Source organism: Mastomys coucha, unplaced genomic scaffold (genome assembly GCF_008632895.1).
Source record: "Mastomys coucha isolate ucsf_1 unplaced genomic scaffold, UCSF_Mcou_1 pScaffold2, whole genome shotgun sequence".
In the NCBI taxonomy this organism is placed as follows: Eukaryota; Metazoa; Chordata; class Mammalia; order Rodentia; family Muridae; genus Mastomys; species Mastomys coucha.
Window position 1 is genome coordinate 21,921,902 of NW_022196902.1, and position 12,857 is coordinate 21,934,758.

The 12,857-nt window shown below is 43.4% G+C and overlaps 1 protein-coding gene across 5 annotated transcripts in view; it reads left to right on the forward strand.

Moving 5' to 3' along the window:
• Positions 1–267: 267 nt before the first annotated feature.
• Positions 268–12,857, forward strand: part of Soga3 (SOGA family member 3) — a 52,186-nt gene continuing 39,596 nt past the window's right edge. For 2 of the 5 annotated variants that reach the window (XR_004121587.1, XM_031380678.1), the window contains exons 1-5: positions 270–1,118; positions 1,513–1,572; positions 3,119–4,300; positions 4,751–4,975; positions 6,814–6,972. Coding sequence is in view for 4 of the 5 variants with exons in the window: in XM_031380678.1 (XP_031236538.1) it covers positions 3,209–4,300; positions 4,751–4,975; positions 6,814–6,972 (1,476 nt within the window). In the remaining variant the exon portion in view is untranslated. Of the gene's footprint in view, positions 1,119–1,512; positions 1,573–3,118; positions 4,301–4,750; positions 4,976–6,813; positions 6,973–12,857 lie in introns of all 5 variants that reach the window. The other 3 variants (XM_031380682.1, XM_031380679.1, XM_031380680.1) reach the window with 3 other exon arrangements.

Consider the following 12,857-nt stretch of genomic DNA (forward strand, 5'->3'; position numbering starts at 1 on the left):
AAAAAAAAAAAATGTGGACCCCAGAAATTACCAGTTTGTTTTCACTGAAGAAATTGGCCTTCGGTGAGGAGAGGGTGGCCTGTGCTACTGAAATGTCAGCAAATATCCCTGGAAGTGCATATTTATTCAGTTTGCCCTAAATTAGTCGTTTCTTCTTATCTTCTCAAGAACCTTTTGTTTGTGGGACCGCGGGTCTGATGATCATTGTCTATTCTCGGAAATGCCATCCCAGGACTCCGCCCGAGCTGGGGGCGGGGAAGGAGCCGAGGGTGGAGAAATCGACTGAGCATTAAAGTGAGTGAACAAAGAGAAGTCCCGGAAGCGACCGCCAATGCCACTCAGACCTGCATCTAGAGACTCTGCTGGGTCTGGCTGTGAGGGTGCAGGCTGCTCCAGCCTGCCTCCCAAGGAAAAGAGCTCAAGTAAATAATTGATGGAGATTGATCGGACCTGAGACAAAGCTTTGCAGGAAGCCAATGCATCCGATTTTAAGCGGTCTTTCAGTCTTCTGCCAAGTACAGGAAATGGAAATGCAGAGGGGAATTTGATGAGCCAGGCTGATAATTCTGCATCTCGGGCGTGGCTCTGGTCTTTTTGTCTTTTTGCCTCCCACCCGCTACCCCTGTCCCCGTTCTTCTCTTTCCTCTTTAAGCATCCACTCCGGCTGGCTACTTCTCTCCTGTCCTTCCTTCAATCCCGCCCTCTTTCCAGCCCAGTCCGGTGAGGTCAGCTCATGAATACCGCTGCACTTACTGGGGAGAGTCGGGCACTGCTTGGCACCACGAGTATTGCCTGCTGCATTTGCAGACCAACCAGCCAAAGCACCGCCGGCTAAGAATCAACTCCCAGAGTTCTGAGTCTTTGTGGTTGTCGCCTTTGTTCTGAGAAACCGAGTGGGTGTGGATCCCGTGCAAGCAAGCGTGCCCAGAGAGAAATTCGCCTATAACACTACGAAGTTGAACTTTCTTTGAAAGGTAGAAAAATAAACTCCGAGGTCTCCGGAAGACCAGGAAGAAGGCAGTGTTGTTGGTTTGCTTGCACCAACTTTCTGGAAGCAAAAGCCACTACAGAGAAGTGAGATCTTCTGGATTTCTAAAGAGATGACGATGAGAAACGGGGTGGGTCCTGAGACAGATAGGATTTGAGATGAAAAGGATTGGTTTGGTCCTTACTATAATTGCTTGGATGGAGATTTCCACAGGAGAAAGCTTTGAGATACAGCACCTTGTTACTTTGTCAGGGAACAAGTGGCAGACACCAGGTTCCTAAGATTGTGGAGTTAATTAATGGAACCCAAGCTTTCTTTGAGGTTATAGTCTGGGCGGGTCAGGTTTGTGATGATGGCTTTCTGAGTTCCCCCGTGATTCTACTTATTTAAATATAACTTTGTATTGTCAGTATAATTAAGTTGGGTGGCCCACATTAATCTGACCTGTGGTAAAGTAGGCCAGACATTTTAGCAGAGGGTAATTTTGTTTTTCCTTCTGAAATAGTCTTTGTTTATCTTTGTAGGACAAAGAGAGTTGAAAAGAGGTTACAGAGGGAGAAAGAAAGGTGGAGAAGGAGTTTTGGGTAAGCTTCCTTTCTGAAAGAACAAATGATTACATCCTCGATTAAGATACTTACAACAGACAATAAGGGTAATAATGGGAAGTCGTGTCTCCTAAAAGTCGTGTGTGAGTGTGTGTGCATGTGTAAAAGAAAACATTGTGTTTAGTCTTGACCTTCCTGTGCTTTACTGGTAATGAACTAGCTGCCTGAACCACTAGCAGGGGAAATCCACAAGGCTTTTCTGTTTTCTAGTGTAAAGTGGTATGTTTATATTGGGAAGTTAACACAGTAGATCTTACCACCATAAAGGAAAACAATCAGCCTTTTGGTTTCATAGTATTCCATAGTTCTGCTTCAGAATTTGGGTCCATAGGAATGAGTGAGCATTTTAACATTTTTAAATTTCAATTTTATTTTATGCATATGGGTATTTTGCCTGCATGCATATTTGTGTAACACATATGGGCCTGGTGACCATCGATGACAGAAGAGTGTGTCAGGTTCCCTGGAACTGAAGTTACAGAGAGCTATGAAATGTCACGAGAGTGCTTGGAGCAGACCCTGCGTTCTCTGGAAGAGCAGCCAATGACATTATCCACTCTGCTATTTCTCTAAGCCTATGAGTGGGCATTTTTAAAGCTTCCATTAGGTCTATTATATACTATCTAAGGAGATGGTTCAGAATAATACTGTTTTCTAAGTTGTACTTTCAACTCAGTCTTCCATAAGTGCAGAACAAGATGAACTGAGTACAAATTCTTCACTAAAAACTTCACAGCCTGTAGATAGAGTTGTTCATCAAAATTTTCAACAAGTATTTTTAAGCTACTAAAATAATCTCTTTGTGGTTGCCAGTGACTGAATCTTATAATTAATTCTTAATATCAGCTTTTTCTTGAGCCTGGGATTGATCTATATTCATTCTTTACATTGTGTGTGTGTGTGTGTGTGTGTGTTCCATTCTATAGGAAGTTCGCTAAAATTCTCTAGAGACAACATTAAGGGCTGGGGATGAATGGGAAAAGTGTCACTTATTCACGGTAATTTGTCTCTAGGATCTTACATCGTAACTTTGTTTCTTTAATTGACAATTGGGACTACTAATTAAATAAGATCCCCTTTCTCCCCCCCCACACACACATACACTAAACTAGGTTTAAAATACAGATTTGATGTTGAAGGAAGTCGTTTAACAGCTATAATATCTAAATACTTCCTTATAATATCTAAATCTTTCAAAGCCTCTTTCACATTTCCTCTCCCCTCCCCCCATTTCCTTCACCTTTCATTTCTTTCTGAACCTGTATCTCACCCTTCTCAGGTACAGGTTACCTAGGAAGTGCAAGTTTTAGTTGCCTTCAAATCCATTTGATAAGGTGGAGTAAAGATGGAGACTGTGCCACTTTGGGCAAAGTGAGAACTTACAGCCATGAATCTTTTACCTAGTCAAAGCTTCCATCAAACATTTGTTTTCCGAATCTGATAATTCTCTCTAGCTTCTCTTGTACAGCACATTGACCTTTGGCTCGGCAACAGTGTAAACATACTGTATATTTTTCTTTCCCAGCTTACACAGGAAGGTTGGTGGCAGAAAGAAGAGGATGATCTAGAGATGGACGCTTCCAAGTGGCATCCAGTAGGTTCTTTCTAGACTGCCATGAGTCAGCTACCGTCCGGGGGCGCTGCCCCATCTGCAACCTCAGCTTCTGCTGCCGCTGCAGCCACGGAGGCTCGCATGCACCCGGAGGGCAGCAGCAGAAAGCAGCAGCGAGCTCAGTCACCTGCTAGGCCTAGGGACAATTCTCTTCGACAGACCGCCGGGCCCACGCGGTCCCCGCTTGGGGTCGGCCCTAAACTCAATTCTGTTCGGCAGCAGCAGCTGCAGCAGCAGCAACAACAGGGTAACAAGATAACCGGTCGGGGCACCTCCAGCACCGGATCTAGAGGATTCGGAGGCGGGGCGGAAAAGGCGGTGCCCTCTGTACCCAAAGGGGCTGCTCCCGGAGCTGTCCAGCCCGCGCCTGGTGCTGAAGGGTCCCCCGCGGCGTTCCTGGCTGCTGTGAGCTGCAGGAGGTCCGGACAAGCAGAGGAGCCACCCAGGGAGATAGAATCCGGGTCCTCGAAAGTCGGGAAACCCCCTCCGCTCGGAGGAGTAGGAGGGGGCGGGGAAGGAGGAGGAGCCGGTGGTGGCCCGGGGGACCGGGAGGGCGGCGCTCCGCAGCCGCCGCTGCCACCCAGGGGTTGGCGAGGGAAAGGCGTCCGCGCCTCGCAGAGGGGTAGCAGCGGCGGAGAGGGAGTATTCCCTTCAGCAGCCACCGCTGCTTCGAGTAAAACCCCCGGCCCAGGTAGCAGAAACTCTGGTAGCGGCGGCACAGGGAGCAGCAGCGGTGGTGGCGGAAGCTACTGGAAGGAGGGATGTCTACAATCTGAGCTCATCCAGTTCCATCTCAAGAAGGAGCGGGCGGCAGCGGCAGCGGCCGCGGCCGCAGCTCAGATGCACACTAAAAACGGTGGCGGCGGTAGCCGCAGTTCCCCGGTCGCCGGCGCTCCTGCCATCTGTGAGCCCCTTGTGGTCCCCTCTTCCTCCCCAATGGCGGCTGCAGCCGAGGGCCCCCAGCAGAGCGCAGAGGGCAGCGGCAACAGCGGGGCCATGCAGGCCGCTGCTCCCCCTTCGTCTCAGCAGCTCCAAGAGCAAGAAGATATGCAGGAGGAGATGGAGAAGCTGCGGAAAGAGAACGAGACTCTAAAGGTGAGAAAGAGAGGGGGTGGGACCCGAATGGGGGAGGGGAAGTGATGGGGCCTCTGATGATTAGGGCGTGTCCCGGCAGGTTTGGAAGGCTGCTAGCTAACCTTTTAGGACCAAATGAAGGGAGGTAAACTAGAAAGATGGGGGGCGGGGATGGTCCATGGCCTGCTCCTAATTAGAAACGGAACTAATATCAATACCATTGTGTTTAAAACCAAATGTAGGCCTTCGTTTACCCAGTTATCATGATTTGCCCCACTTTCGCACAGGCAGAGAGACAGGCCTAAACGAGGCTGGTTTGTCAGCTTCTGCTTTCAGCTCCCTGTTATTCCTGTTTTGTGCAGAGGGAGGCAATACAACTAGGAATTGGGAGTAGGGATGGGATGTACGTGCTGCTTATCTTAGGGACTAGTGGCAATACTGGTTGTGACCCTTGGCCTGTCACCTTCTCAGAACGAGATCGATGAGCTGAGGACCGAAATGGACGAGATGAGAGATACTTTCTTCGAGGAGGATGCCTGTCAACTGCAGGAAATGCGCCATGAATTGGAGAGAGCCAACAAAAACTGCCGGATTCTGCAGTACCGCCTCCGCAAAGCCGAGCGCAAAAGGCTCCGCTACGCGCAGACTGGGGAAATTGATGGCGAGCTGTTGCGCAGCCTGGAGCAAGATCTCAAGGTCTGCTGCGGGTGGGGTGGGGTGGGGTGGGCGAGGGCGTGGGCGAGGGCCAGGGTCTATGGGTGGAGACTTTGCATTGAAAGGGCCTTCACTAAAGGATGGCAAAGGGCATTAGTTGAAAGGGCCTTCACTAAAGGATGGCAAAGGGCATTAGTTTCCAAGCGTTCACCAAAAAATGTCAGCATCTGGGAATGGAAGGAAATATTCAGTTTAGTGGGAGGAGGGTCTCTTGAGAGTAACTCTTCCTGAAGTAAAAAGAGGGCTCCTCCCTTCTGGGCTGAAACAAGGCCTTGGTAAGGCACTCCAGTGATCTGGCTTCCAGTGATGTACTTCCTGTGAAAGCCAGGTGGAATCAGGGATTCAAGAGTAACAATGTGGATTACTGTGGAGCACTGACATCCAGAATAGGAACAGCACTGAGAACATAATTAAGTTCTCTTTTCTCAGTTTTTCCCCAGGACTCTTTCCCATCAGCACTCATCAGTTCTGTAACTCCCCGAAAAAGCAGTCTGTCTAACAGCAAGCGATTTGAAGGAGGAGAGCAAATCAGAAGAAAACAACACCTTGTTTTGAAATGAAGTTTCCTATTCAGAATGTATCCCAGAGGATAGACCATCAGCTCAGAGCTTATAGTAGACTTTTTCATGGGGTGCTCTTTCTTCATTTTGAAAACAGGCAGATTTATTCACAAGGCAAACTGGACATTCAGCCCATCACCTTTCACAACCTTTTTAACAATACTTTCAACTGTATTAACTTCATTGATACACAAATAGAGTTGATTACCCTAGATGTGTTTCAAAGAAAACTCTTGGCAAACATCTTATGGAAGTCTTTGTTCCATTCTTTTGGTTTGCTTTGGAATGCATCGTGACTCATCAGAAGATGTAGCATCGTTACTTATAATAATGGTTGATTTAGAGGAAAAATTCTGTGAGGTAGAGATTATAAATGGAGCTACTTTACAGATGCACAAATGGCACTTTTTAAAAAAGTGTATTGGTATTTTTCCGTATACATGTCTGTGCCCCCACATGAATGTCTGATGCCTTTGGAAGCCAGAAAAGACCATAGCATCTGGAAATTGAACAAATAGCCCTCTAAAAAAAGCATTCAATGCTCTTAACCATATAGTTACTCTCCAACCCAAACCAAAAGCAGTTTTTTCCATAAGTTCTATGCATATACCTGGGCCTTGTAATAAGCCTAGCAATAGCCAAGTTCCCTCCATTAAACCTGAACCAGGACTGGCTGTGTCCTGACCCTCTAACACTAGATATTCAGCATTCCTTCAAAGTCCTATAGTTTTCAAAAGCTGGGGTAAAAACACCTACTAGTAAGACAAAAAGGAATTTCAAAAACTAGAATGTTCCTAAACCTAAGTACTTGGGACTAGCTAGAATTATAAGGAAAAAAGCAAACCCAGCTACCCAGAAGTAAAAACTTTCTCCATTTCTCAGTAGTGGCTGTAGTGGCAACACATAGCTCATGTTGTCACTGTAAAACTAAAATAGATACCTTAAATCTCTCTGTAGCTGGATATGAAATAAAACACATGTCATTCTTATGTAGAGAAGTTAAGAGCTGAAGCCAACCCGGACCATCTGACTACCTGTTAATCGTACAGCCTTGAACATCTTTTTTAATACTTCCCCACTCTAAAAAGCAGGTGTAACAGTAGACTTTACCCCATGGGAGTGCTGTGAGGATTAAGTGACTGCTATAGGTGAATGGCTTATTGGGAACACAGTCACATAGGAAGTACTCTGGAAATACTGACTCTTAATGCCTTCAATATGAATAAATTATACTTTATCTTTATGAACGTATCATTTTAGGTTGCAAAGGATGTATCTGTAAGACTTCACCATGAATTGGAAAATGTGGAAGAAAAAAGGACGACAACAGAAGATGAAAATGAGAAACTGAGGCAGCAGCTTATAGAAGTTGAAATTGCAAAGCAAGCCTTACAGAATGAACTGGACAAAATGAAGGAGGTTAGTATCCGGTTGTCTCCTGGTTCGCTGTTAGTTCCGCTCTCTAGGACAGAAGCTCAAGAGGGAACAGCACTGAGGAAGGTGTTCTTTCCTGACTTCATACTAACGACTGAATAGGAAAGAAGATGCTCTCACCTAAATTTTAATTTAACTTACTGCATGCAACAAGCAGCTACAAGCTTACACACATGAGATAAGAACTACGTGATGATTTTGTTAGTTGAGGGGAACAGTTTTGTGAGATTATTGCTGTGTTCCTAGAACAGTAAAATTCTGGAATGGGCAGGGCTGTGAAGGCCTTTCCGTCTATTCCAGCCATTACTTGTGTTTGTCTATAACAAACCTTCCCAGATTATTTAGTGCTCAGAATACTATCCTGAAACTCTTCCATGGCGGCCAAGTCAGTTCCATCAGAGTTCTGGTGAAAGGGTTTCTTTGTTTCCACATGAGACCTACACAATTGTACCTCAAAGGGATTCATCTTGGTTGTGTCTTTTAGGGTGGGGGGTTTAATGTTCTCTTTTTTATGTTGGCTCTATGAATGTCCCTGCATTATTTACCATCCATCTTCTGAAAGAATAATGATATAGAAATGAACTGAGATGAGAAAAAAATTTATTAATAAGTAATCAGAGTCATGATAAACACATTCAGTGAACTAAAAATATTTTTTGTACTACTTGAGTTATTGGCAGTGTAATGTATGAAAATTATGAGTAAAAGTCAGCAAAAGCAGAAATGAACTACTTGGATATATAGAGTTCCAGAGAAAATCTTAGTCTTTGAATATACTGAATATTAAACCCTTCATGTCTGCCATTCACAGTAAAAATATCAACAGTATGGTTAATAATCTATAAATGTAGGAACTCTGAAATATTGTTAGTGGAACAAGCTATTTTTTGTATTCTTTGTGCCCACTTATATTTCCTTAACTTTAATCATCTTTTCATTTTTTAAAAAAATATTTCATACATTAATTAATGTTTTGAAATAGGACCTCTTTGTGTAGATCTGAAATTTTCTGCATAATCCTGTTGGCCTCAGGCTTGAGGTATTCCTTCTGTCTCTGCTTCCCAAAGTCTAAGATTGCAGACGTGTACCACCTACACGTGACCTAAACACCTTTTAACATGGCAGTATAAGGAAAGTACTATTGTTGATATATGCTTCTTGGCCACTTATTTAGAATGCCTACTGTGTTAGTAGAAAAATATAGAGATTGGTAATCATGTAATATGCATTCATCAATAACTAATGGAGTGACTTTGAAAGGCTTCTAACTTCTATTTTTCTCTACTTATCCTAAACTGTAAAGATTGTTTCAAATGTCTCCTCCTATGACATATTTTATTCTGCAGTCCAAGGTATTGCCATTTAGAGACCAGCACAGATCTTTTTTCCCTGAAGTTATAAAGTCAAATATGAAATTAGTATATGCACAAGTATGTATTGTCTTAAGCAATAATGCACAGGTAAAGAGTTTCAAAGTTTTACTGTGTTTCTGGGGAAGGAGGGAATGGAATAGGTTTAATTTTCAAGGACTGCATTCATAAAATACCAGATATTTTACTTTCTCACTATCCTGGAGGCCAAAGGTGCAAGGCCAAGGTTTCAGCAGAATTGATGCCTTCTGAGGGCCATGAGGGAAGAACCTGACCTAAGCCTCCCTCCTTAGCTTGTTGATAATCAATTTTATGTCCCAATGGCAGGCTCCCTATAGCTACCAAGAATGTAGCTAGCAGGGTCTATGCACATGCCCCACTTCACTCACTAGAGCTCTCTCTCTCTCTCTCTCTCTCTCTCTCTCTCTCTCTCTCTCTCTCTCTCCCTCTCTCCTCTCTCCCTCCCCTCCTTCTCTCTGTCTCTCTGTCTCTCTGTCTCTCTGTCTCTCTGTCTCTCTGTCTCTCTCTCTGTCTCTCTCTCTGTCTCTGTCTCTCTCTCTCTCTCTCTCTCTCTCTCTCTCTCTGTGTGTGTGTGTGTGTGTGTGGACATTGTATAGATATTTGTGGAAGTCAGAGGTCAACCTCAGATGGCATTTCTCATTTCCCAGAATCTGTCCACCTTGTTTGTTGAAACAGGCTTTCTCACTGCCATCTATGACTCAAGGAATAGGCTAGGCTGGCTGGCCAGGAAGCTCCATCGATCACTCTGCTTCATCAGGGCAAGGTTTACAGACATGCACGACCACACTCAGCCTTACTATGTGATGCTAAGAATGTAACTCAGGTACTCGGGTTTGCAAGGCAATCATTCACCTTAGTGTCTAACATATTTCTCCACCACCCAATACTTCCTATTTAAACTCATAGTAGACTAAAGTCTACACCAATAAATAGCTTTACTTTCAATTGATTACTTTTGTAAAAAAAAATTTTCCAAATAATTTTTTCCAACCTAGCGATCATCTCCTAAGTGGGGATTAAGATATAAGATGCATTTGAAGAAGGTAAAGGAAGATCACATGATTGCTTAGTGTGGGCAAGTGGGAGTCCAGTGTCATTCTCATGAGACCTCTTCCTGTCTATGTGTGATTTTTTTTTGTTTTTGGTTGGGAGGGAGCACTTCCTGGTCCTTGTCTACGCCCTCAAAAACATTCAAGTAAAAATAAACCTTACTTGATTGCCGGAGATTAAATAGAAATATCTTGCAATTTGGTGTCGCATGAATATTTCTCAAGTGGGTATTCTGAAACTTGTGTTTAAGAATGACTTAACTCAGGGAACCTGGTGAGGGTGCTGACAGAATGACTGGAGTAGCAGAGGGGGATTGCAACCCCACTAGAATAACAGCATAGGCTGGTCTGACTACCCAGTTCTCCCAAAGTCTAGACCACCAATCAAGGATCATACCTGGAGGAATCCATGGCTCCAGATACATATGTAGCAGAGAATGGATAGCCTTGCCCAACAGCAAAGGGAGGGGAGGGGTGGCCCTTGGTCACAGGGAGGTTGGATTCCTCAGAGTAGAGAGATGCTGGAGGGGTGGGGCCTGAGACTGTGGGTGGGTGGGGGAACACTCATACAGGCAAAAGGGAGTGGAGAGAGCAGATGTGGAATGGGAGGGTTGGTGGAGGGGTAAGCGAGAAGTGGGATATCATTTGAGATGTAAAGTAATGAAATGATTAATAAAAAAAAAAGAAAAAGAAAAAAATGGCTTAAGTTGAGGAATTGGGAGATGGTTCAGTGCATAAAATATTCACTAGCTAAGCATGAGGACATGATTTCAGATCCTGGGCACTCCTGTAAAGCCAAGCAGGATATTCATCATCCATCAGTAACTCCAGTGCTGGAGATAGGTGTGGGACAAAGACAGGCAGATTCTGAGGCCTCAATAGCCAGTAAGCCTAGATGATATGGGAAGGCCCAGGTCCCAGAAAATGTCATGGCCCCATAAAGAAGGTGGAAAGGGCTAGAGGAAGACACTCAACACTAACTTCCAATCTCCATATGCCCCATGTGAACATGTACATGGGTGGACACAAAACAGAATGGTATAAGACTTGTCTGGTCTTCATCCTGTGTCCTGAAAAGAGTAAAATGCTCATAGAACCATCCACTAGTCAGAGAGATAGGCTGTCCTGAATCATAAAATAAAAATCATTTCTCTGTGATGCTTGCTTTCTCAAAGGCTCTGGTACTAAGTTAGGAAAATGTGGATATAGCACCAGACAGTGAGGGCCTGAAAAACAATCCAATAATAAGGAGACCTCAAACTCAGACTCTGGTTAAATGATGTAGTCATGAAAGTCTAGAGACTTTGTGCAAGATATTAGCTTTCTTTATTTATTATGTGTGGGGTCCATATATTTATGTTCATGCACATGCAGATGCATTCACCTGTATTTGTGTGTGCATGGAGATCAGAGGTCATCAGGTATTTCCCCTTCTTAATCTCTAGCTTAAATTTTGAAAGAGTGTCTCTCACTGAATCTGGATGGATCTCATTTTTTGCCCAGACTGTCAGAGGCAGGAGGTCTTCATGTCTCTGTCATTCCTTCTCCAAATGCTGAGATTGCAGTTATATGCTGCCGTGCTTGGCTTTTATGGTAGCTGCAGGAGATTTGAAGTCATGGTCTTATGCTTATTCAGCAGACCCTTTGGTCACTGAACAATCTACCCAGCCCAGGATATTAGCTTTTAAAAATACCTTTTTACTAAAAAAAATAATATTAGAAAATGTGTGTTGGGAGAAGGGAAGAAAAGTTGATGTTAGGGCAAGACATATATGACATATGGAAATGTAGAGACTACTAAATGTGATAAAGAAAAATAAAAATCTATCAAGCGGGCACAGCCATCTGCACCAGGCTGACTTCAGAGTGTTAGGAAAGCACCTGTAAGAAATAGAGTGGAAAAGTCAGAAATATCTTATTCGAATAAGGCATTTGGACTAATCACATTTTTATCATCTCAGAGAACAATGTTAAAAATGAGCTCCAGGCTGGTAAGATGTCTTAGCAGATAAAGGTGCTTGTCTCCAAGCTTGACACGATCTGAATTTGAGTCCCAGAACCCACATCTTAAAAGGAGAGGACCAACTCCCTAAAATTGACTCCTGAGTTCCATATGTGGGCTATGACATCCACTCTAAATAAATAAACAAACAAATAAATAAATGAAGCAATAGTGAAAAATAAACAATGGTCATATAGAATGGAGCTATTAACCATCAGCTTTCTTATTTGTAAAGTGAAGATATTTAAATCCTTACTGAGGACTAACCATGTGAACTAGAAGCCTTTTGTGTCACTCTGCCCACAGAGAAAAATATAACTGTTTCAAATTTGGATGAAAAGACACTAGTAATAGAATAAAATCATAAAGTGTTAAATAAAAGCAGTATTCTAATCCTAAGATTTTAGCTGAATATGTGGATCTGTATAAATTCTGAATAGTGCTCCTAAGACCAATAGACCATCTGCTAGAGTTTGGAACCGTTTACTAAAACTTTAACTAGCTTCAAGTGTATTGACCAATTCCTCTCAGAGCTGGTGGCTGCACAGAGTCCCATGCACCTGTGTACATCCATTTGCTTGTTGTCTCCCTCTGAGAGGTTGGAATGGGCACTTGGGATTAAGAACTGAGTAGAAGCAGGATGAGGGTAATTGGTTTAGGCTCATGCAATTTGTTCTTTATATTGAAACAGCTGATATTCTGCCAACTGTAAACAAGAGGGACCTCTTAAAATTCTGCCTTCGAACCTTAACAGCATTCTTATCCCCATTATGAAACATCGATTTGCCTGTAGCAGTATGTCTTCTACCTTTCTATAACCCAGAGAAAGTGACAGGCTGACTTTCAGCATCATAAAGGATCTCAGCAATATAGAGCTCTCTGAAAGTTATTGCACACAAGCAAGAATCTCTGTCACAATAGATTTGTGCACACACAAGATCAAGTTAGGGTTTTGTAGAAGACTCTGTACATGTTCTCTGGGCTGAATGAGTTTTTGTCCCTGTGAAACCAGTTGCTCCCTTTCATGGAGTTTTCCTGCTCCTATTAGAGGTAGCATCATTTTTGGTGCTTCAAAACTTTTTAGGTTCATCATGAGGGAGGAGATCTTCCTAGGTCATTTTTAACGGCCACAGTTTGAAAAACAGTTCATGATAGAAACTTGAAAAGCGGTCATTTAAAGAAGAACAAATGAAATGAGCTGATGGTGCACAGTGCTGCATCTTTAGATTTCAGAACATCTATTATCTTTGTTTCTTCTCTCAGTTTTACATAAGAAGCTTAGAGAAAATAATTTTTTTAATGATTTATTTATTTAATGTATATGAGTACACCGTCACTGTCTTCAGACACACCAGAAGAGGGCATCAGATCCCTTTACATATGGTTGTGAGCCACCATGTGGTTGCTGGGAATTGAACTCAGGACATT